This window comes from Xiphophorus hellerii, chromosome 13 (assembly GCF_003331165.1).
Source record: "Xiphophorus hellerii strain 12219 chromosome 13, Xiphophorus_hellerii-4.1, whole genome shotgun sequence".
NCBI classification, from domain to species: Eukaryota; Metazoa; Chordata; class Actinopteri; order Cyprinodontiformes; family Poeciliidae; genus Xiphophorus; species Xiphophorus hellerii.
Window position 1 is genome coordinate 426,677 of NC_045684.1, and position 23,310 is coordinate 449,986.

At 45.4% G+C, this 23,310-nt stretch overlaps 4 protein-coding genes and 2 long non-coding RNA genes across 8 annotated transcripts; 3 read left to right on the top strand and 3 right to left on the bottom strand.

Moving 5' to 3' along the window:
• Positions 1-1,907: 1,907 nt before the first annotated feature.
• Positions 1,908-6,451, bottom strand: LOC116731325 (1-phosphatidylinositol phosphodiesterase-like; the record flags this gene model as incomplete). The annotated part of the gene is made up of 3 exons (XM_032581051.1): positions 6,026-6,451; positions 3,864-4,668; positions 1,908-2,826 (listed from the first exon to the last, which is right to left on the bottom strand). Coding segments are annotated over exons 2-3 (954 nt in total), but the record flags the coding sequence as incomplete, so codon positions are not given.
• On the top strand, positions 5,022-11,809 carry oscp1a (organic solute carrier partner 1a). Of its 2 annotated transcripts, XM_032581050.1 has the most exons (12): positions 5,022-6,015; positions 6,112-6,141; positions 6,430-6,584; positions 7,488-7,655; positions 7,731-7,811; positions 8,117-8,220; positions 9,339-9,467; positions 9,537-9,591; positions 9,678-9,823; positions 9,897-9,954; positions 10,381-10,531; positions 11,732-11,809. In XM_032581050.1, the coding sequence occupies exons 1-11, from the start codon at positions 5,904-5,906 to the stop codon at positions 10,501-10,503; spliced, it is 1,161 nt and encodes a 386-aa protein (XP_032436941.1). In that variant the 5' UTR covers positions 5,022-5,903; the 3' UTR covers positions 10,504-10,531; positions 11,732-11,809. The 2 variants fall into 2 exon arrangements, with proteins under 2 accessions (XP_032436941.1, XP_032436940.1); XM_032581049.1 differs by lacking the exon at positions 11,732-11,809 and having other exon boundaries at positions 10,381-10,563.
• On the bottom strand, positions 10,772-11,839 carry LOC116731329 (uncharacterized). Its single transcript, XR_004341573.1, has 2 exons — positions 11,732-11,839; positions 10,772-11,631 (listed from the first exon to the last, which is right to left on the bottom strand). It is a non-coding gene; the product is annotated as an uncharacterized LOC116731329 (long non-coding RNA).
• Positions 11,840-12,643: 804 nt separating this feature from the next.
• On the top strand, positions 12,644-16,240 carry lsm10 (LSM10, U7 small nuclear RNA associated). Its single transcript, XM_032581054.1, has 2 exons — positions 12,644-12,753; positions 15,603-16,240. Exon 2 carries the CDS (start codon positions 15,664-15,666, stop codon positions 16,057-16,059), a length of 396 nt encoding a protein of 131 aa, XP_032436945.1. The 5' UTR covers positions 12,644-12,753; positions 15,603-15,663; the 3' UTR covers positions 16,060-16,240.
• On the top strand, positions 12,646-23,251 carry eva1bb (eva-1 homolog Bb (C. elegans)). 2 transcript variants are annotated; one of them, XM_032581053.1, is made up of 4 exons: positions 18,163-18,259; positions 18,342-18,520; positions 20,580-20,676; positions 22,442-23,251. In XM_032581053.1, exons 3-4 carry the CDS (start codon positions 20,610-20,612, stop codon positions 22,864-22,866), a joined length of 492 nt encoding a protein of 163 aa, XP_032436944.1. In that variant the 5' UTR covers positions 18,163-18,259; positions 18,342-18,520; positions 20,580-20,609; the 3' UTR covers positions 22,867-23,251. The 2 variants fall into 2 exon arrangements, with proteins under 2 accessions (XP_032436943.1, XP_032436944.1); XM_032581052.1 differs by lacking the exons at positions 18,163-18,259; positions 18,342-18,520 and adding an exon at positions 12,646-12,753.
• Positions 20,864-22,524, bottom strand: LOC116731328 (uncharacterized). The gene is made up of 2 exons (XR_004341572.1): positions 22,419-22,524; positions 20,864-21,028 (listed from the first exon to the last, which is right to left on the bottom strand). It is a non-coding gene; the product is annotated as an uncharacterized LOC116731328 (long non-coding RNA).
• Positions 23,252-23,310: the final 59 nt, after the last annotated feature.

The following is a 23,310-nucleotide window of genomic DNA, read 5'->3' on the forward strand; positions in this document are numbered from 1 at the left end:
GGTTCTCCAGGTCCAGGTTCTGTTGGTTCTCCTTGTTCTGGTTCTGTTGGTTCTCCAGGTTCTGTTGGTTCTACTGGTTCAGGTTCTGTTGGTTCCCCAGGTCCAGGTTCTGTTGGTTCTCCAGGTCCAGGTTCTGTTGGTTCTCCTTGTTCTGGTTCTGTTGGTTCTCCTGGTTCTAGTCCAGTTGGTTCTCCAGGTTCTGTTGGTACTCCTGGTTCTGGTCCAGGTTCTCCAAGTTCTCCAGGTCTAGGTTCTGTATGTTCCGTTGGTTCTCCTGGTTCTGGTTCAGTTGGTACTCCTGGTTCTGGTTCTGTTGGTTCTCCAGGTCCAGGTTCTGTTGGTTCTCCCTGTTCTGGTTCTGTTGGTTCTACTGGTTCTGTTGGTACTACTGATTCTGGTCCAGGTTCTGTTGGCTCTCCTGGTTGTGGTCCAGGTTCTCCAGGTCCAGGTTCTCCAGGTTCAGGTTCTGTTGGTTCTCCAGGTCCAGGTTCTGTTGGTTCTCCTTGTTCTGGTTCTGTTGGTTCTACTGGTTCTGTTGGTACTCCTGATTCTGGTCCAGGTTCAGTTGGTTCTCCTGGTTCCGTTGGTTCTCCTGGTTCTGGTCCAGGTTCTCCAGGTCCAGGTTCTCCTGGTTCTGGTTCAGTTGGTTCTGGTTCTCTTGGTTCAGTTTCTGTTGGTTCCCCAGGTCCAGGTTCTGTTGGTTCTCCTTGTTCGGGTTCTGTTGGTTCCCCAGGTCCAGGTTCTGTTGGTTCTCCTTGTTCAGGTTCTGTTGGTTCTCCAGGTCCAGGTTCTGTTTGTTCTCCAGGTTTTGGTTCTGTATGTTCCGTTGGTTCTCCTGGTTCTGGTTCAGTTGGTTCTCCAGGTTCTGTTGGTTCTCCAGGTCCAGGTTCTGTTGGTTCTCCCTGTTCTGGTTCTGTTGGTTCTACTGGTTCTGTTGGTACTACTGATTCTGGTCCAGGTTCAGTTGGTTCTCCTGGTTCCGTTGGTTCTCCTGGTTCTGGTCCAGGTTCTCCAGGTCCAGGTTCTCCTGGTTCTGGTTCAGTTGGTTCTGGTTCTCTTGGTTCTGGTCCAGGTTCTGTTGGTTCTTCTGGTTCAGGTTCTGTTGGTTCTCCAGGTCCAGGTTCTGTTGGTTCCCCAGATCCAGGTTTTGTTGGTTCTCCTTGTTCGGGTTCTGTTGGTTCCCCAGGTCCAGGTTCTGTTGGTTCTCCAGGTTCCGTTGGTTCTCCTGGTTCTGGTCCAGGTACTCCAGGTCCAGGTTCTCCAGGTTCTGGTTCAGTTGGTTCTCCAGGTTCAGGTTCTGTTGGTTCTCCAGGTCCAGGTTCTGTTTGTTCTCCAGGTTTTGGTTCAGTTGGTACTACTTTTTCTGTTGGTTCTCCAGGTTCTGGTCCAGGTTCTCCAAGTTCTCCAGGTCCAGGTACTGTTGGTTTTACTGGTTCCGTTGGTTCTCCTGGTTCTGGTTCTGTTGGTACTCCTGGTTCTCCAGGTCCAGGTTCTGTATGTTCCGTTGGTTCTCCTGGTTCTGGTTCAGTTGGTACTACTGGTTCTGGTCCAGGTTCTCCTGGTTCTCCAGGTCCAGGTTCTGTTGGTTTTACTGGTTCCGTTGGTTCTCCTGGTTCTCCAGGTCCAGGTTCTATTGGTTCTACAGGTTCTGTTTTTCCTCCTCGTTCTTTTTCAGTTGGTTCTCCTGGTTCAGGTTCTGTTGGTTTTACTGGTTCTGTTCCAGGTTCTCCTGGTTCTCCAGATCCAGGTTCTGTATGTTCTGTTGGTTCTCCTGCTTCTGGTTCTGTTGGTTCTCCAGGTTCTGTTGGTTTTACTGGTTCCGTTGTTTCTCCTGGTTCTGTTGGTTCTCCTGGTTCTGGTTCTGTTGGTTCTCCTGGTTCTGTTGGTTCTCCTGTTTCTTTTTCTGTTGGTTCTCCTGGTTCTGTTGTTCCTGGTTCTTCTCCCGGGTCCCCTGGTTCTGTTGGTCCCGGTCTCTCCGGTCCTGCCGGCCGGCCCGCGGTCGGCCCGCAGCCGCAGGTTCCCAGCCGGATGATGTTGCGGATCAGCTCGGCGCTGGGGAAGTCCATGCTGATGACGCCCAGACAGCCGGCGCCGGCCCTGCGGCGGCGGACCAGGTTGCTGAGCTGGCGGTTGACGGACCGGGCCAGCGCCTTGGGCCTCTGCATTGCGGCGGCGGCGGTTTGGGTCAGCAGGACGTAATGGCCGCAGAGATGCCACCGGACGTCTCTGAGTTTCTCCTCTACGGCTTTCAGCTGGTTGGACTCAAAGAGGTAGGAACGGTGGTTCTCCGTTCCCAGGGGGAACTTCCTGTTCTGCAGAAAGACGATCTTCCCTCGGACCTGGCCCAGTTCTGGTACCGACACCTTCCTCCAGATTTTGCCCTTAAACCTCTGCAGCTGCTGCTCCACCATCCGCGCCGCTCGGTCTTGGTATAGGCCGTGTAGCGTCACCTTCATTAGCACCGCCTCGCCCCCGTTCTCATCCAGGAATGCCAGAACCTTCTCTACCACCGCGGTAAAGGTGACGCCCTGGGAGAAGAGCCAGTTGGCGTCTCGGATGCCGACCTGCTTGTCGGTGGGAAACCAGATCCCAGCGTGGATGTCCAGATAGCGGATCCCGACGTTCAGCTGCTTTTCCAGAGTCCATACCTGAGTCACCGCGAGCGGCCCTCCGCTCAGCGTCAGGCTCTCATGGGTTCCAGGAACCGCGATGGCGGAGACCGGAGTCGCATCAGGGATGGACGCCATCCACTTCCTGTTGAGGAGACCAGAGTCCAGGTCCGACTTGTCGTTGAAACCGACCCCTGTGTAAACACAGGAGGGCAATCTGGAGGAGGGAACGGTTGGAAGATGGTTACTGCCACAAGTAAAGAGCTTACATTTTCTAAGTGAGAGCAGGGGACTCAATATTTGAAAGAGAGCAGAAGTTTTGAGAGCAAATATATTAAATTATGTTCTCAAATTGAAAATGTAAATTCTGGACTGAGGGAATTTTACTGCCACAAGTCAAGAGCTTAAGTTTTCTATTTAAACGCAGGATTTCAACTCATTGCTCTCAAAACTTGTAATGCATGCACCCAAATCTGAATGTAAACACTAAGATCTAAAGGAGAACAGAGAATATTTGAAAGAGAGAAATTTTGAGTGCAAGCATTGCAAGTTTTGAGGACAAAGATATAAAATCCTACTCTCAAACTGAACATATAAACTTTTGATTTTTGGCAGTAAAATTCCCCTGTAGATGCTGAGTTCTTGTCAGGATCTGTGTTTTCTGTGTTCATTTAGAGTTTTTTTGTGTCCTTGAGTCTCTTCGTTGTCCTGTCCTCCCCTTGATTGTTCCCAGGTGTGTCTCGTTCTGTGATTACCCTCCCGTGTATTTAACTCCACCTGTGTTCCTTGTTCCTCGTCGGGTCCTCGTCAATGTTTCGTCAATGTTTAGTCTCCTCGTGTTCAGTTTGTGTTACTCCTGCTCGTTGTTTGGACTAAGTTATTTTCATTAAAAACATCATAATTCATCATTCCTGGGTCCGCTGCCTCTGCCTCACCACCTCACACCCGCACCGCTTCGTGACAGTTCTCATTCAAAGATTCTCTGCTTTCCATCAAATCGCAGTTTTCACACTCAACTTTTGTTTCTGACAGATTTTTTCTCCTCATGCACAAACTTTCACAAACCTCCATTGCTTTTCAATTCCTTTCACTTTCTCTCAAATCTAGGACTATTATCACTTAGCAACTGTGCTAGGAACATAAAATACTGCTTTCAGATTCAAAATGTAAGCTCTTGACTTTTGGCAGTAAAATTTTCCTGTAGTTGCTGAGTTCCTGCTGGATCTGGAAGGTAAATTGAAGATGAAGACTTACAGAGAGAAGAGCCAGAGGTAGAGCTGGCTCTCCATGCTGGTTTCTGTGGTTAAACCGTTAAAGTCAGGATTTGTCCGGGTTCGTCTTCTCGATGTCCTCACATTGTGTTGGCAGCGGTCACTAGTGACTGAATTGTCTCACAAAGGTAATTGTCTGCTGAGCGGGCAGCCGCTCTGGGAGATAAACGAACATTTGCATGATTTACTCTAATCTAGTCTTCTAAGCGTGGAGGACAGAGACGGACGTCCTAAAGGGACGGCTCTGTTTGGATAGTAAAATGTGTCTCAGTGGCCGGGGGGAGGACACAGTTGGACTCAGATCTGACTCTAGAATACCTTGGTCTACAGAGGACAACCTGGTCAGAGGACAACCTGGTCCACTCAGTGACTGAAAGATTTCCAAACCCATTGGCATTGGACATTTCTGGTGGTCTGTTGTGTTAGATTTCCTCCATCCTGGTCCAACATGTCCAGAGGACATTGTCCCAGTAGTCTCGTCCTCTGTCAGATGCAGCTCTGCTAAACGTTGATGAACGGCCATCTTGTTTTTGGAGAGAAGAGTCTTTCTCCTTCAATCCTTCCAAGCAGCCATACTGATTCAGGGTCATGACCTTTAACCTTTAACCTGCTACTTGAGGTCTGCAGAGTCTGAGCTCCTAAAGTTTTAAGTTGATGAATGTTTAATAACATTGTTTGAGATGAATTATAGGCTCAGATTTTAGCATCAGTAGCAAAACTTGTCATGTTTTGGTTTCAGGTCAAGCAGAGACGCTAACAAACGATTCCTTTGGGACGGTTCGAGTCTCCTGTAAGATAAGCAGAAACACAAATAGGAGGAAAAACTGAATATCAGATATGATGTAGACGGATATTTGGGGAACAAATACATTTTGGTATGTTTTGGATTCCATACACACAAAAACTCAGTTTAATACAGTGAACCCTCGCTGTAACGTGGTTCACCTTTTACGGCCTCGCTGCTTCGCCGAGTTTTTTGTCCAGTTTTCTTTCACAGTGCATTGTGTTCTGCGTCCTGATTGGCTAAACAGTCTCCGCGCTTCTTCTCTATAACCCGTAACATGCCAATAATGTTACGGTATTTAAATATAGTAATACAGCTTGGCAAATTTTGGCAAATATTTTTGCCCAGAAGAAAACAGAGCAACAACAACTACTGATAACTATGTTCTTCTGAAAAAACTCACCTGCACCTCAGGCTTCAGAAGAAAAAGCCAGTAGAGGGCGGAGTCAGGCCGCGGCGTCAGTCAGAGGAACAGAGAAATACGCCAGTCACAATTTGTCCTACTGTTCTTCATATTGATGATTAAAATGATTATTTACTGTAGTTGTTTGTAAGAAAACGTTCTATTTGTTAAAAAAAGCTTGGTCCTGAAAACAGGCTTTGTTCTTTGGTTTCAATGTAGAGTATTTAATTATGCTTTATCATAAATGTAAAAAATAAAAGGTAACTACTTCACGGATTTCACCGATCACTGGTTCTTTTCGGAACGCGAACCCCGCGAAAAACGAGGGTTCACTGTATAATTAAAAACAATTATTTATGAAAACTTTGACCAAAGTGGAGCTTCTTTTAGTGTCAGGACTATTTGTGAATATGAGCTTTGATGTTTAGATCTGATCAACAGTCCAACAAAGTTGGAGGAGGCCAAAGGTCAAACTTCAGGTGTTTATGGGAACTACAAAACCATTCTTATGATATAAATGCGAAATAAACCACATTTTAATTTTATTTTTTCTCTAGATGTCATGGTGGTGTGTTTCTATATGTTTTTGGCCCCAGTTTGGCTCCACCTCCGTGCTCAACCTGCTGCGTCACTCCAGCGTCTTTATCCCGTCCAATCGGCTTGAGCAGCTCCTCTGATCCTCTTGCTCACCAGCTGTCGCCTCTTGGAGGGAAGCTGCAGGATCTGGATCAGTTCAGATACAGACATGGCGGCGATTCCCAGCAGGAACAGCCAGCAGCTCCCAGCTGCCTCTGACCTCTGACCTCTGCTCCGGGAAGTGGGTCGGGACCAGCAGGATGTCGGTGAGGACGCTGCCCCTGGTCTTCATTAACCTGGGAGGAGAAATGCTCTACATCCTGGACCAGCGCCTACGAGCGCTCAACACATCTGAGGACCAATCAGAGACAGGTGGGCGTACCTGGCAGGTGTGGTGGGTGGGGCCACAGCCTCTTCAGTAACTGCTCTGTCTTCCTTTGTTTCATGGGAACCGTTGGTGCTCCGCAGGAGTTTGGTCAGAACGAGACAGGAAACGAGGTACCAGAACTTCCTGCTTAGCTCCCGCCTCCTAGAGGAAGTCGCAGTTCGGCCTAGAACAGAACTTCCTGTTTAGCTCCCGCCTCCTAGAGGAAGTCGCAGTTTGGCCTAGAACAGAACTTCCTGCTTAGCTCCCGCCTCCTAGAGGAAGTCGCAGTTCGGCCTAGAACAGAACTTCCTGTTTAGCTCCCGCCTCCTAGAGGAAGTCGCAGTTTGGCCTAGAACAGAACTTCCTGTTTAGTTCCTCTAATGTTGCTGCTGGACTTCCTGTGTTTCCGGGTGGCTCAGTTCTGAACGACGTGGTCGGCACCATGTTCAGTAAATCCTTCATGGATGAACTCCTGAAGCCTCAGCAGCTGTATTCCCACCGGACCATGAAGACGGTTCTGACCCGGTTGGCCCATTCCTCCATCATGAGGCTGAACCCGGCCAGCATGGACAGGGTAGGACAAAAACAGCAGCTGTCAAAGTAAATCAATAAAACTTTTTTCTACTAAATTTAAAAAAGAAACGTATTACAGTGGTAGGCACACTTCAGCTAATGCGCTAACAGCTGAGCTAATGTTTTTTAACTTTCAAATTGTTTAAATGAATTATTCTGGATAAATTCTAAGGAGCCAATTTACTCGGCTGTTTTGTAAACTTTCAGTTGAATAAAGTTTGATGTCAGTGTTGAAGTTTTGGTTATTAACTGTTAAGAGTTATTCAAATAGTTGTTATATTCATGCTCTTATTTTGAAGTATGTCAACACAGTAGTTCTGTTTCCTCTCCTCACATTCTCCTTTTTTTTCTTCAAGAAACTTTATTGAACAAACGGCAATTAGTATTAATATGACTGTAAGAAAACATTAATAACCAGGAGTGTTAATTAAACAAACACATTTAAAAAAATCCACTTACCTGAAATGTTCTGAGTCTCACCTTGACACATGGCGGGTGTCACCATGGCTGTAGAGCGTTAGCATTAGCTTTGCTAAGCGCCATGTTGCTATAGTATTTAGCTTTAGCTTATGCTGAGTGCCATTTCGGTAAAATTCTTTAGCCTTAGCAGACCTAATGTTTATGGAGCTAGTCCAGCTAACTTTTCAGCTAGCGGTGCCTGATGTTTAAAAAAAATGTCGTCAATCTGGCCACCAGGGGGCAGCACAGTTTCTAGCAGACAAAGTGAAGGACCAGTGAAGAGAAGTTTTATTTATGTTCCTGCTGTCGTTGCAGTTCTGGTTTCATATCCAGGTTATACGATCAGATCTGTTATCAGCTCTATTTTTAATAAAGTCTGCAGGTTTCTCTGTGCCACCGGGTCCGTGGTTCTGACCCAGAAACTGTTTTTCCTGCTGGCCTGCAGCTGTATGAGCTGATGATCATGGCCTTCAAGTACCAGGTTCTGCTCAGCCCGCGGCCCAGAGACCTGCTGCTCGTCTCCTACAACCACCTGGACGCCGCCAGGGCCTTCGTCAGAGACACGCCGGCCGTCCTCAACCAGGTGGATGAGATGCACAGGAAGATCATCGAGGTGCGCAGCTGGTTCTGGTTCTGGTTCTGTCTGGCCCGGTGAACCCTGAGTGATTCCTGCTGTCTCCTCCTGCAGGTTTACTCCAGATTATCAGACGGAGAATTCCAGCTGCTCAGACAGACGCTGCTCACCTTCCTGCAGGACGTGCACACCCGGGTCAGTACCGGGTCAGAACCGCCCGGGTCAGTAAAAGAGTCAGAACCTCCGGGGTCAGTAAATGGGTCAGAACCACCCGGGTCAGTACCAGGTCAGAACCTCCCGGGTCAGTAAAAGAGTCAGAACCGCCCGGGTCAGTAAATGGGTCAGAACCACCCGGGTCAGTACCGGATCAGAACCTCTGGGGTCAGTAAATGGGTCAGAACCACCCGGGTCAGTACCGGGTCAGAACCTCCCGGGTCAGTAAATGGGTCAGAACCACCCGGGTCAGAACCGCCCGGCTCCTGACCAACGTTTGTTTTCAGGTTTCTGTTTTCCTGAAGAACCAGATCCAGAACCCCAGCGGCCGGTTTGTCCTGATGACGTCCGGTCCGGTTCCGACCAGAGTAGAGGTACCGGGACTGATCAGGTGAGGCTGGTACCGGTTCTGTCTTCATAAGTTATGATTATTATTCCTGACCTGCAGGTGAACCGGCCTTACAGAACCGTTTGGACCGACACAGCTCGGTTCTGCTGGGACCTTTAGAATGAAAACAACCTGAACCCGGTTCTGTATGGACCTCCACATCTCCTCCGGTCCATCAGAACCATCATTTAAAGCTTGTTGGGTTTTACCCGACTCAAACAGGATTTTTATGCTTTTTAGTTTTTTCCACAATAAAATAATTTTTTAAAATCTAGTTTGTTCCTCAGATGTTGGACTTTGGTTCTGCAGCAGGTCCGGTTAGAACCCAGAACGTTCTGATTATGCATGTGGAGTCTGTCTCTAACGCCCACTGCTGGAGGACTTCCTGATTTCTGTCCAATCAGAGAGCAGAGACACGCCCACTCTCTCCCAGTAGATCTCTCCTCTGATTGGATCAGGAGAAACTGGACCTGCAGGTTCTGTTTGACCCGTCAGAATAACGATCTGTCAAAAATGAACAGCAATAATCTGAGTTATTTAGTCTGTTATAATAGAAACTAAACCTTATTAAATATTAACTAGCAAGATAAATCTTAACTAACGAAACATTTAAACTAAATATTAATCATACAGCTAATAAAAAAATCTGGAAAGTTATATATTTAGTTAATAAGCAAAATATTTGTTCGAAGCCAAGTAATTAGCTCAGAGGTAACTATAAGCGGAAGTGGACTATCAAAATAAAAGCTGGGTCTTCCGTTTCATCTTGTCTCTTCATCTTCGTTTGTTTTCTTGAACATTTCAGCTTAAAACAAACGATTAATGTTTAAAGGCTAAACGGATCTACAGTTTACCAAGCTTTTATTTTGATAGTCCACTTCTGCTTATTGGTAAATGGATTTGTACATCAGCTAAACATTTAGCTTGAGCTAGCTAAATATGTAGTTTGTGACCTAAATATTTAGCTAGCTCAGAGCTAAATTGGATCTAAATTAGTTTGTTCACTAAAAATGAACTTCAAGGTAAATATTTTGCTTGCAAATTAAACATTATGTTTGAAACTGTGACATTTGAATGCCTGAGTAAAATATGACCCATTTGATGAGCTGTCGTCGTTCCAGGACCTTTGACCCCAGAGGGAGGGAAGTGGGTCGGAGCGAGTTCCTGCCTGGAGGAACCTACAGCGGTTCTGTTGGTGAAGGATCGTTTGAGCTGAGCGGAGACAGAGTCCTCAAGCTGGGCCAGAATCTGTAAGAACCCTGAGCCGGTAACATACTGCGGCCGCACCCCGCTCCGCCTGACCCCGCTTCCTGTTCCAGGTACCAGGCCGAGCGTCCGGAGGAGACCCAGACATCCAGAACACCTGGAGCCCAGGTAACCGGTCTGAGCTGGTCCAGACCAGGCGGTTCTGGTTCTGTTTGGTTCTGGTTGAACCCTGCTGTCCGTTCTCCGTCCTGCAGCCGGACAGAACCAACCCGCTGGCCAAGGAGGAGCTGAACCTGCTGGCCCGGCTCATGGGCTGCATGAAGGCCGGGTCCGTTCCCGCCGCGGCGCCGCGGTTCCAGATCAGCCTGTTCCCCTTGGACCCGGAGGAGGATGAGGAGGGGTGAGTTCTTCCTCTTCAGTTCCCGGTAAATCTGGAGTTGTTCCCGCTGACTGGCGTTGTGTCTGTTGCCCAGCGGCACTCCAGCAGGGCAGGCGGCCATCTTCCAGGTGATCAACATCCAGGCTGTGCAGGTGGGTCAACACGGCTGAGCTCTGATTGGCTGCTTCTGCTCCACTGAGGCCCGTTTGGACCGGAACATTTACTGGTTCTGATTGGGTTTATCGCCCCCTGCTGGCTGCTCTCCGCTCAGCTTGGTGGACTTTTCCTTTAAATATCATTTTAATACATTACAATATTTAAAAATGTTCAGTGGGCTGGATCATTTCTGACCCAGAACCACAACAGAAAACATTTTAAAGTATTTTTAATGTTTCTGCATAAAACAGAGACTGAGGAACGTTTAGCTTCAGTAAATCAGCTGGAAAAGTTTCAAATGGAAACCAGTTTCATCAAACCTTCACACAAATAGAAACTAGCGTCTGAGTTCTGGGATGAATCCGGTCAGGTCAGAAGTCCCGGTGTTCTGATCCGACCGGCCCGGGTTCTGTTTGATCCAGGATGAAGAGGCGGCGTTGGCGCTGGCCCGGATCGCCGGACAGTTTACTGATGAAGAGGCGGAGCTGGAGAATCCCAGAGGCAGTAAAGGAGATGACCTGCTGGCCATGATGGATGACCTCTGACCTCTGAACATATTATCTCCTTTAAAACACGGAAAACCAATAAAATATGAAGTGAAAATGGAAGTTTGTCTGAATCAGAAACATTTTAATTATTTTAACTTCAACTGGATGTTTCCAATAAAATCTGAACTTATTAGTGATTTCTATTATTTTGGAGAATTTCTTCCTTTAAGGCTGAAATGTGTTTTTGTTGCTTTAAAAATGCAAGTTAGTTTAAACTAGAACCAGACTAAAGTAAATGAGAATAAATGGAATATGAATACAGACGGTAACTAATAAACAGAACGATCCAGATTCATATGGATCCAGATTCATATGGATCCAGATCCAGTTCATATTGAGGTCATTTTATTTCTAAAGCACATTTTCAGCAACAAGGCAATTCAAAGTACTTTACATGAATTAGAAGGAAATTAAATAACAAAACCAAAGGAAAGAGCAAAAGAAGAAAAAGTCTAAAGTATTAGTTCCTCATGTTTAAGAATAAGTAATGCATGATTTATGCATTACTTATTAGGGGTTTCTCTGGGTTCCTGTTCTGATCATGTTGATCCAAGGTAGTAGGGTGAGTTCCTCTGGATTCTAAGTTTGTTCTAATTCCTTTTATGGGTTGCAAGATAATTATAAGTACTCCATAATTTATCATTTAGAAGCTAGAAGTAGGAAAAACTAATAAGAGTTTATCTGCATTATAATCTAAAAAGTATAATATTGGTCAAATAGTGAATACTCCACAATTTCTGAAAGTAATAAAATAAAACAAGGCTAGAGAGACAGACTGGCAGAAATTACATATCAGGATAAATTATGCAAATGTAGCAAATTTCAGACATTACAAAGACATGAGAATAAATGGAATATTAATACAGTCGGTAACTAATTGGATTATAATTACGGTAGTAATCACACTTTTTCATGGTTTTTGCAATTAGTGGATTATAATTAGATTGTAACTAATCATTGGATTTTAATCCAATGACAGGCGGTGAGATCAGGGGGTGTTTTGTCAGTAGCCATGCATGAGCATCTTGTTACAGCCTGATAAGATGGCATTATCTAAGAGCAAGTCCTTGGAGAGTTTAGCCATATGGTTCCACGGGTGACTCCAGGGAGGGAGCAACTGTTTACCTAAACTCCAGGAAATTTGATATACCCAGTCAGAGGTGCCAGATTCAGAATAAACAATTTTGTTTAGATCGTGCAGACTTAATATTTCCATCTGCCCTACCGTCTCAACCCGTACATCTCTGTTAATTCCAATCATCCAAATTAGCGTGGTTGTTTCCACCGGGCCAAAACTAGCAACTTCTCCAAGATGGATTCCATCCTGTTTGTGTGTTTTAGCATCCAAAGTTTGCCTCCAGCCTGCGCCTCTGTCCCACACCATGTCAGTCTGAGTCGGCTGAGTCAGCTAGTCGGCCCAATCCGTCACAAATTTGTCGATATGCCAGGTATCTGCAAGCTCCAAACAGCAGAAATCCTGTTATCACGAATCCAAGTAAATCCAGGATGTATTCCACCGGGTGGGTCCCCACGGGCAAGTGGGCTCTCCTGTGCCCAGTCTTCTTGTTGGGAAAATTTGATTAATAGCATTACTTAGGGACCAGTTAACCTTGGTCCCTAAGATCCATAATTTGTAGATTTGGGGGACGTGCAAAGAGAGGCTCCAAAACAGCAGAACAAAAACAGAAGACACAGCAGAGCAAGCAGGGCGAAGATGGAAAGGAAAGGAGCAGAGGACAAAAAGCATCCGCCTCCACCAGAGAGTAAGAAACATCAAATCCAATTAATTATAGATTTATATTTAATTCTAGTCATTCAGTGAAATCCAGTTGATCATGTGATCAGGTAGCAGTTAATCTGAAAATAGGATTATAAAACCGCCACAACTGAATAATCTATAATCACTCCATCCTGAAGGTTCTGGAATCAGACAGGATTATAATTTTTATTATGGGATGTAGAAAACATGGGGACAGCTGGAGATTATTCCTGGATGTGTTCGGTACCGAACAGCCGAACCATTTCAGCCTTTTAAACTAAAATAAAGAGACTGCTGTTTGCCGTTACACCACGAGGGGGCGGTAGTACACCTCAAGGACCGGATAAATAACAGGATCTTACGTCATCACGCTGTGCTTCGTTTGTTGTTTGCGGCGGCAGAGGATCGATGAGAGGAATTTAAATCGGATACAAAGTGACTGAAGAGAAGAAGGTCCAGTAGAACCAGAAGAAGAACCACCAGTTCAGGTAGGAGTTGGAACTGGTTTCAGCCCTGATCTGGATCAGAACCGAGACAGGCAGAAAACCCGTCTCAGCAGAAACCAGGATCATTAAAAGTTCTGCTTGGTTCTGATCCAAATGTAAAAACTGCAGTCAGAACTGAATCTTGTCGGAACCGCTGAGGCTCTGGTTCTGGACCAGGAACCAGTTTCTGAACAAGGTCCAGAAGAACTAGAACCTTCAGCGATCCGGTTCTGGGTTCTGAGGAGGAGCCCAGAGCTGCTTGTCAGAACCAGCCTCTACGGTACCGGACAGGTTCCGGTGTTACGTCGGTCCCCGTTTCCCCATCAGATACGGTTCCGACTGCGTTATGAGCGCGTAACAAGCACGCGCTTTTTCAGCGCTTATCTAGAGAACTACGGACACCGTGAAAGTTCAAACAACGTGTTTCGGCGAAGTTGTCCCACTTTTTCACGTTTTTGCAAAAAAAAAAAAAAAAAACAATTACAAAATATAAATATATATATAAACAGTGGCGTGCGGTGAGGTTCATAGCTGATGAGGCTCTGACTTAATCATAATCAGATTTACAAATATAGACTCCCTGCATGTTATTGTTTACATAAGGAAATTTCGCGCATGCGGACAAAGCTGGAGGGGAAAAAGACTACGTCATGCATACAATCTGCCGCCGTAGAATAATTCCGTTACTTCAATCAAACTTGGACATGTAGATATTATTAATTTCGTGCTGTGCTCCACAGCAAAAAAAACAAATCGTTCAAGCACAACTCATCCACGTCTTTCTCGCTCTCTGTATCAGCGCAGCGCAGACTCGTTGCCATAGCAACTGACAACATCACAGAAAATAAAACAACAAAAAAAAAACACTCGGATATTTCCCACACAAAGAGCAGAACATTCAGTAGCATGATGTTGCAGTAGTTTGGTTTTAGGCTTAATGTTTATTTCATAAGATAAAATAAGATAAATCTTTATTGTAATTGTCACAAGAACAACGAAATTTAAAAAGTGCCATCAGTCAGTGCATATGCTTAAAAACAAAAAATAGGGCGTGGTGGCGTAGCGGTTAGCGCGACCCGTATTTGGAGGCCTTGAGTCCTCGACTCGGCCGTCGCGGGTTCGACTCCGGACCCGACGATATTTGCCGCATGTCTTCCCCCCTCTCCTTCCCCGTTTCCTGTCAGCCTACTGTCGTATAAGGCAGTGGTCCCCAACCACCGGGCCGCGGACCGGTACCGGGCCGCGCAAGAAATAATGAACTACTTCCGGATCTTTTATTTTGAAAATCCTAAACCGGATTTTACCGGTTACGTCTTGCGCGTCAAAATTGAGCCAAGTTGCAGCAGAATGAGTAACAAAACAACATCGGAGTACAGTGAACCCTCGCGGTCTGGCTGATTCCCACCTGCATTGTGTTCTGCATTCTGATTGGCTAAACAGTCTCTCCGCTTCTTCTCTACCTGTGTGTCAACAACGTTGCGGTTTAATATGTACACGTAGGTAAAACAGCTTGCCAAATTTAACATAATCGATGGTGGCATGTCGGTTTATAAGAATCTTTTTGCCCAGAAGAAAAAAGAGCGACAGCAGCTGCCGATAACTATGTTCTTCTGTCGTAAAAACACACCTGCACCGCGGGCTTTAGAAGAAAAACCGCTACAGAGCGGAGTCAGGCTGCAGCGGCTCGGTCAGAACAGCAGTGAAATAGACGGGAGTCACTATTTGTGCTACTGTACTTTGTTTTGTTTTTTCATAATCATTTTTTATTTTCTCCCGTTCTAATCCAATAACTCAGGTCGCGGTGGGGCGGCGCTGATCTCCGCTATTCGGGCAGGGAATCCGCTTTCAGTTCATATTAAATTATTATTTTACAGTACAGTAGGTAGGCCTATTTGTAAAAAAAAATAAAAATTGTTTATACAGTACTTTTTATTTGTTAAACAAATGTTTGGGCCTGTAAAAATATTTTTGTTCTTTGGTTTCAATGTAATATGGAGTATTTTATTGTATAATAATTGTAAAAAAATAAAGCCCCCCCCCCGCCCCCCCCCCCACCGGTCCGCAGCAAAATTGAATTCAGTGAGAAGGTGTGTCCAAACTTTCGGTCTGTACTGTATATATATATCTATATACTATATATCTATCTATCTATCTATCGATATAGATATATAGATAGATAGATATATATAGATAGATATACACACTGTATATTGGGGCTTAGTGCTGTTAATCATTCTCTGTGTCTGCAGCTAGCACAGCCTGCTGTTAATGCTAATGTGAGTTAGCATTGATATTGATTTCAGTGGAGAAACAGTTTTCCTGTAACAGTAAGTCATTTCTCCACCATTAGCACATTTAGCAGTGGTTACAGGAGGTTTATTGACAACACTAAGCCCCGCCTCCTGGCTCTGATTGGTTGTTTTTGGTGCATTTCTTCAGACAGCAACAGCAGCTCAGGGAGGAGGTCGACCTGTTCAGATGATCTGTCTCATAAACTGTCTGAACATGACACATTAGATCAGGGGTATCAAACTCCAGTCCTCGAGGGCCGCAGTCCTGCAACTTTTAGATGAGCCTCTGCTGCAGCACCTGAACAGAATAATCAGGTCATTAAGGTTCTGGAGAACTGATCTACACCAGGAGGAGGTGATGAAGCCGTTTCATTCCAGTGTTTTGTACCTGTGGCACATCTAAAAACTGCAGGAGACCGGCTCTTGAGGACTGGACTTTGACACCTGTGCTTTAGATTAACCTGTAAAAACATTTTATTCAAGTTAAACACTGCAGCTGGAATGTCAAAGTAAAATCTGGCACCAAACCTGTTCAGATATTTCTGGTTTTTATCCTGAAAGGTCGAAAGATTTCCATCCAGAACCAGGTCATCCTCCTGAACTCTGACCTCTGTGTCCCTCCATGGACCCCGGCGACCCCGGCCCGTGTGGCAACGCGGCGGGCTCCATCCGGGAGCGGACCATCGCGGAGAACAGCCTGGTGGTTCTGCTGCAGGGCCTGCAGGGTCATGTGACCACGGTGGAGCTGCGGGACGAGTCGACGGCGGTCGGACGCGTCCTCAGCGTGGACGCCTTCATGAACGTCCGGCTGGAGGACGTCGTCTTCCGGGACCGGCGGGGCCGCGCCCTGCGTCTGCAACAGCTCTTTGTCACCGGGCGCAACGTGCGCTACGTGCACGTACCCGACCGCGTGGACATCCTGCAGACCGTCCAGAACCAGCTGGCCCGGATCCACAGAGTCCGGAACTTCGCCAGCCAAGGCGGCGGGAGGAGAGAGTTCTGCAAGAACACCAATTGACCCGGTTTCACTATAGACCCGGTTCTACCAGGTGACCCGGTTCGGACTTGGAGACTATTCATCCTTGGTTCTCATTGGACCAAAACCAGAACTTTTGGAAGGATTCAGAACCAGGTTCTGATTAAAAACTGACTGGTTTTTTTTTACTGTTATTGATAATAAAATTGGCCAAAAATCCAGATTTTCACTAACTCAACTCCGGTCCGTTTGTCTAGTCAAAGTCTGGTTGGTGAGGTGTGAACGCTTATCGACCTCTGAACTCTGGTCCTCCAAACCTCGGTCTGGGTTTGGTTGAAGTGAACGCCAAGCGGACCGGAGACCGCTCCAAAAGCAGGAAGTGGACTACAGTGCAGGGCATTCTGGGTAAATCCAACCAAAGCTAACTTGCTAGCCTAGCACTAGCAGCAAAAATGGCTCCTGGTCTTTAGCCAAAGACTAAAGAGAAATCCTCCAACACTAAAATCTGACGCCTCCATCTTGTTTCCATCTGGTGAAGAAGGAAGTTGCTCTCAGTGTCTTCAGAGGTTTTTGTGTCGTTTCCTTCAGTGGTTCTTGGTGCAGCGCCCCCACAGGCCAGGAGGGGAACAGGTTGGTTTGGGTCAGAACCACAGCAGCTGGAGATGGTTCTGGTTCTAATAGAACCGAGTCTACCGGACCATCAGGAGGAAAACAGTCACACTGTTTGATGCAGAACGTTTAACTCCAGCATATCAGAACCCGTTTCTTCGTCTTTTAAAGGGCCGGTATCGTGTAGAATCAACCATTTTTATGTTTCCATCACGTTTTCATGTTTTTCCATGGCGTATTGCTTTGATTCTTTCATGTTTGAGAAATCCTTCAATCTCCATGGCAACCATTCAGCTGATAAACACCCAGGTGGACCTAGCCCCGCCTTCAAGGGCTCTTCCTCCCCCACTCAACTCCTTCAGACTAGCCAGCAGCAATTAGCAAACAGCTGCTGATCTCATTATAGGAGCTGCTGCTCAGAGCAACGCTGGTAAAAACGCTAAAGGGTTAAAGAGGAGCCATGTTGGGACGACTTCCTGGAGGCGGAGCTTCAGAAAGAGCAGGAGCTTTTAAAGAGACAGAGGCCCAATTTCAAGGAGTTGAATTACAAAGTCAAATGTCTTAAGTCACATTTCATATATGCAGCATTTTTGTAACAACTGAATGTAACATAGTTACTGGATTATTCTATTAAAATGGCCCAATGTGCCTGGAAAACCGTACTGGCCCTTTAAATGTGAAACGATTAAAGTGATTTTTCTAATTAAAAGTGGCATTTGGATGATTCTGACCCGTTTGGGTTCGGTTCTGATTGCTGTTGAGTAATGAGTCAGGAAAACACGGCTGTGTTTGGTTTGTTGCTCCGGACGCAGCTGGGAATGTCAGGAATCCGGCTGTTTGTGCCGGGAGGAAGCGGCCGGAGCGCCGCGGCGGGAACGATTATATAATTATATGAATAATTAGAAAGATGAGTAAACTTATCTGATATTTCAGTTCCTTTTTAAATATATTTGTTCTCATCTTATAAATCTGTGCGTACGTTTTATAACAGTTTCATATTTGTGTGATCTGCTTCCACCAATTACTAACAGCTTGAAAACATTTAAAATATTTGTAAATGTTTTAAGTAATACAGTGAGTTAAAAAGAACATGCAGGACTTTTTACCGTATTTAAAACACCAATACTTTAGGATATTTTATCTCTTCTATATACAACAAATATTCATTCATAAGAACTCCCAAAAATGTATTTTTATTATCTCTTTTCAGCACATTTTTATTGCTACAAAAAAATCATAAACTTTATTTTACCAACATTTAGGAATAATCAGTTACTGTCTAACCATTTTTTAATTTTGTAAATGAATCCATCTGTAGCCGGTGATGGTCCAGAAAAATGGAGTTTTAAGGTGGAACAACAATAAAAAACAGATAAATGGATATATATGTGTGCATATGGTAATTTAAAAAATGTATTTTCTCTGTTTTACATTAATGACTATAATTTATGACCCTCAGTATTTTCCGGTGGGGCCGTGGCCCCCTCTGCCCCTCCTGTCAGACGCCACTGCTAAGCATTTATTTCTGTCTAAATAAAACAGAGAGAAAATTCAGCAGCCGCCCAGTTATTTCCTGTCCCACCCAAAGACCCGAGCAGAGCAGCGGCACTGGGAACAGACTGGGATCAGACTGGTGATCAGACTGGGATCAGACTGGTGAACAGACTGGTGAACAGACTGGTGAACAGACTGGTGAACAGACTGGGATCAGACTGGTCTGACTGGGATCGCCTCTCTGCTCAGCCTACAGTTTGAAGCTTTTATTTTGAAGAGTCCGCTCAGTTTGACAACCAGGAGAAACTTTTCTCTGCAGCTCTGGACCTGGTTCTCTTCTCTAAGCGGACGGGTCAGAACTGGACGGGTCAGAACCGGACTGGACCTCCATCAGAACCAGGTGAGTGAGAAGGAGCGATCTGGGTTGGGTCCACCCTGACTGGGCTCATGTGGTTCTGGAAACATCCTGAGCTTTAATCTGAACCTGAAGAACTTCAGATCGGTCCAGAACCTTAGAGGAACCGGCTCAGTCACCCAGAACACAACTGGACCTCTCCGGTTCTTTAGTTCTCCAGAACTGAGAAGAGGTCCGGTTGGGTTCTACTGGAGCTCCAGTCAACTCATTGGAGACCCAAAGGAACCAGCTGGTTTAAACAGAACCTGACTGGGCCAGAACCGGATCAGATGATAAAAATGAACCGAACCTGTAGAGAGTTCAGATGAGGCATGTGTTGCAGCTTTAACTGACCGGGTTCTCGTTCTGTCTACTTCTACTCTGTAATTTGCTCTAAAACTTGCTTCCATCCGACCCGGTTCCGTCTGGCCCGGTTTCTAACCTCTGGACACTTTAAACATCTTCCCAGATATCAGCAGAAACGTTTCCCGTCTGTCTCCTGTTGATTTCCCAGCCGGTCCGGTCGGTCCGGTCCGTTAACAGAACCTGGTCTTATGGTAATTTAAAGTCTAATTTCTGCTGTTCTGCTTGAATCGGGTCAGTTTGAGAACGCTGGTTCCCCGCTGGACTGGGCCAGGTTTACTTTAAATTAAATGATGATTATTTAAATTCATTATTAGAGGAACATTTAATAATTTAATTGGACCTTTTTGTTACATTTATCACATTTAATTATAACAGCACTGGTTCAAACCACTAACTATGCAGATCACTGCGCTAACCCTAGCGCGCTAATTATGACAATTAGTTCAGCTAGCTAAAATGCTAATGGTTTCATAATGGACAGTAACTTAAATATCATTTGCTCAGTAATGTTTTGTTCTCTAATGTCCGCTTTTTTGTTCCTGTATGTTTTGGGTTTGAAATGTTTTTGGAGAAAAAAAGAAGAAAAGTATAACTGCTGCGGAAACAGTATTCAGACACTTCAAAATAAAAGCATGAATATAAACTCCATCAGCTTTAAGGATTCTTGACCAAACCTTCAATGCAGAAGTTTAACTTTATTCAGAATTTATCCAGAACATTTTATTTAGGGGAAGCTAAATGCTTTAAAAGTTAGTAAAAACACTGAAGCGCTAAGCTATTAGCACGTTAGCAGATTTAGCCCCCTCAGATTGCCGGGTTTTAGCCGGGTCTCCAGATGGTATCCGCCCAGAACATCCAGGCTCCGGGTGATGTCACTGATCCAGAAGTTTATCCGGTCCAGAACCTGGTTCTGATGGTTCTGGTTCCCAGCAGAACTTGCTGGAAGTTTTCAGCCGCTAGTGGATTGAAGCAGCCGTCTGAACTCACTGACAATGTTGGGTCTGGGCCGTGTTAATGGGCAGTGCAGACTGGTTCCGCTGGGCTGACTGGTTCCCATCATGGCGGCTCCCACAGCCTTATCATCAAAAACAAACAAACCAAAGTTTAAAGCGCCGAGGGTCTGAGGGACGTCGGGGGGGGGGGGGGGGGGGGGGCAGAGGGTCGGGGTCGTCTCCAGGGAGACGGCATCAGAAAGGAAAACATTCAGCTCCCACGCTCCCCACTGCTGGAACCAGAACCCGAACAGAACCAACGTGGGAAACAACGTCATCATGTTTCCAGGGAGCGGCTTTAACTATCAAAACCCGAAGGCCCGGTTGGCCCAAACATCCCGACAAAGAGCTCAGCTTCGGTTCGGTTCTGATCCAGAACTTCAGCTTCAGTCACAGAACATGTTCCTAACATGTTCCTAATCAGGGAACATCAGAACCATCTCAGTGGATCTTAAGGTCCAGTTTCTCCAGAACCAATCAGAGATGAGCTCTGCTCTCTGATTGGTCAGAAACCAGGAAGTTAAACTAGGATTGTGGAAAAACTGGAAAGGGGATCAGAATGACCAGGTCGGGCCCAGCTTCCTGTGACCCTGTTGGACTCGGTTCTGGAAGGTTTGGAAGTCCAAACAGGACTGGGTCTGGATGGTACCCATCAGAACCAGCAGCAGGTTCTGGACCTACATGCACTGATCTCTGCACTCTTCCAGGTTCTGGTTTTGGACCGGCTGGGAACCCGGATGGATCCGGTGAAGGAGGACATGGAGCTGCTGAGCAACAGCATGGCCGCCTACGCTCACATCAAAGGTCGGAGAGAAACTGAATATTCATTCAGGCTGATGGTAACTCAGTCTATCAACCAAATAGTTAGCATGCTAAATAAGCTAAACATGTACAAGCTAAGTATTTAGTCTGAATTTACTGTTAGCATTTAGTTTAGTTTCATTTAGCATGCTAGCAAATTTTGGTTTGTGTTGAGAAACGAGACATTTTCTACCTGCTGCTCGTCGTTCTCTGGTCTCCTCAGGTGTTAATGCGAAACCGCAAAGACAGCAGTCACTGTCAACCAGAATTTATTCACACAATCAAGTGGATAAAATCACACCGACAGCTCAACATGGTCATCTGATACCAAAGCCAAGAAGGAAACATTAATTACCTGTGAAAAAAAAGCAAAATATGAAGACGCTCCTTCAGAGACCACTGAGTTCAGACAGTTCCACCCAGTGATCTGATTGGCTGTTTACTTATATATCAAGTAATGGCATCACACAGTTTCTACTGTGTGATGCTCTAACGTAGCGTTTAGAGGTGAACTCAACCAGCCGTAATGAGGTGTTGCTGTTTGCAGCCAGAGGTCATGCAGGTGTTACTGAGGTCAAGGTGAATCCATCGCTGGCTGATCCTCCAGCAAACCAACAATAATGTTTATTTCATACAGAAACATTTTACTCAAGAAAGTGGGACCAAAGTTTATCAGCTGCCTGTATTTTTTATTTCAAACTGGTTCCTGAACCCACAGAGTTCTGCTGACCTCTGACCTCTGACCCAGGGCGTCAAACAGCAGATTTGATTATAAAAATTAGCATGTTTCATTTAAAATCTTCAAACTCTTATAAAGCAGACATGAGCTTATTCCAATACCAAAACATCTGTTACACTCAACATTTTATGATTAGTTTTCTACTCGTTTGATTATAATGAACTAAAACATTTTCAGATAAATTTATGATTTATGCACTATTAGGAATGTAATCTACTATAAAAAAAACCTACTGATTAGACTAATTTTAATCAAACCATGATCATTATATCTAGGAAAATGTTCTACTGATTAAATTATGTATTGATTAAACCATGAGTCTAAATCTAACCTAAACTGATGTCGACTCAAAACAATCATAATCCTTCTAATATTTCAACATGTGCTAAAGTTAAATAGCATTAAAACTAGCATAATTAAACTAACATTTCCAACAGTTTGTAAGCTAAATATTTTGTTTCAATATTTAAACTAAATATTCATTTAGCAACATAATTATTTAATCAATCAACTCAGTAGTTAGCATGCTACATAAGCTAAATATTTAACTTGCGGCCAGATATTTAGCTTATTAAAATAATTAGTTTGAAGCTCTGACATTATTCCATGAATAACATAAAACATGGCTTTGAAAATGTCATATTTTCCTCCTAAATGATTTCAGTAAGTCAGTTTTTGGCTGTAGCTTTGCAGCTGGATGTCTCTCTGCTCCAGAATGGAGTTAAAGTTTCTGTTACTGGATGAACCTTTAAAGTTTTTACTGTTTTAATTTTCTTTTGCTCAGAGTTACTGTCAGCTTCTAGATGTGAAACATCTACAGAACTCCAGAGTCTAGAAACGTTGTGCAGGTTCTGAAAAGACTGAATCATTTTCTCTGGAGCAGAAACCTCTCATCGTTACTTCCTGACCATTATGACATCAGCATGTCTGACCAATCAGAGCAGAGTGAGCAGTTCTTAAAGAGACGGTATCTGAGAACAGAACAGGTTCTGATCCGAATGGTTACCTGTCGTCTCCTCTGTGTTTCAGCCAATCCAGAGAGTTTTGCTCTTTACTTCATGATGGGCGTCTCGTTCGGACTCTTCGTGGCGCTCTGCCTCCTGGTGGCCGCCATCGCCTGCAGGTCCCGGCGCCACCGCAGGGATCCTCCGGCCCCCGACAGGCGGCACCTCAAAGAGTCCAGCGACGAAGAGGAGGAAGAGGAGGAAGAGAGCATGTTTGAGGAAGACCGGGCGGAGTCCGAGGGGAAGGTGGCGCTGGGGCCCTTGAGTGACCGCAGCAGCCAGTCCAACGGGACCCTGAGGAGCCTCGACGTCTTCACATCCGCAGAGGAGCTGGAGAAGGCCCGGCGCCTGGAGGAGCGGGAGCGGATCGTCCGCGAGATCTGGAGGAACGGACAGCCGGACGTCATAGTGACCGGGACAGGAACCATTGGCCGGGTCCATTACCGCTAACTGGGACAAAAACGACCAGAGGGTCTATTACCGCTAACGCTAACCGGAACAAAAACGATTCGCTAATGCTAACCGGGACGATTGGAGGAGTAAAATTGCCACTGTTCTGTTCTGTTCTGGAGATGAAGTTCTCCAGAACCCCCAGGGTCCAGAAGGATTTTCTTCTTCTGCTGCAGTGAGACTGAAACTGCTTCCTGGGAATCATTGGGAGTAAACAACTTTCTGACTGCAGTTTGTTTTTCTTTTCCCAGCTTGTTTACCGCATCACTTCCTGTGTTCCAGTTCTGACCGGGCCCTCTGGGGCCTCCGGGGCCCAGACTGGGCGGGATGTTTCTCAGGACCCTCCTGTGTCTCAGAGCAAAGATCCAGGAAATGGAGGATCATATTTTCACCGTTTCTCATTCATTTATAAATGTGTCAGTTTCAACTAAATATTTAATTAGC

Coding starts and splice junctions, on each gene's coding strand:
- oscp1a (XM_032581050.1), top strand. CDS start 5,904: ATGTCGGTGAGGACGCTGCCCCTGGTCTTCATTAACCTGGGAGGAGAA. Junction 6,585..7,487: donor ACCCGGCCAGCATGGACAGG/GTAGGACAAAAA, acceptor GCTGGCCTGCAG/CTGTATGAGCTGATGATCAT. Junction 7,656..7,730: donor TGCACAGGAAGATCATCGAG/GTGCGCAGCTGG, acceptor CTCCTCCTGCAG/GTTTACTCCAGATTATCAGA.
- lsm10 (XM_032581054.1), top strand. CDS start 15,664: ATGGACCCCGGCGACCCCGGCCCGTGTGGCAACGCGGCGGGCTCCATC.
- eva1bb (XM_032581052.1), top strand. CDS start 20,610: ATGGATCCGGTGAAGGAGGACATGGAGCTGCTGAGCAACAGCATGGCC. Junction 20,677..22,441: donor CGCCTACGCTCACATCAAAG/GTCGGAGAGAAA, acceptor TCTGTGTTTCAG/CCAATCCAGAGAGTTTTGCT.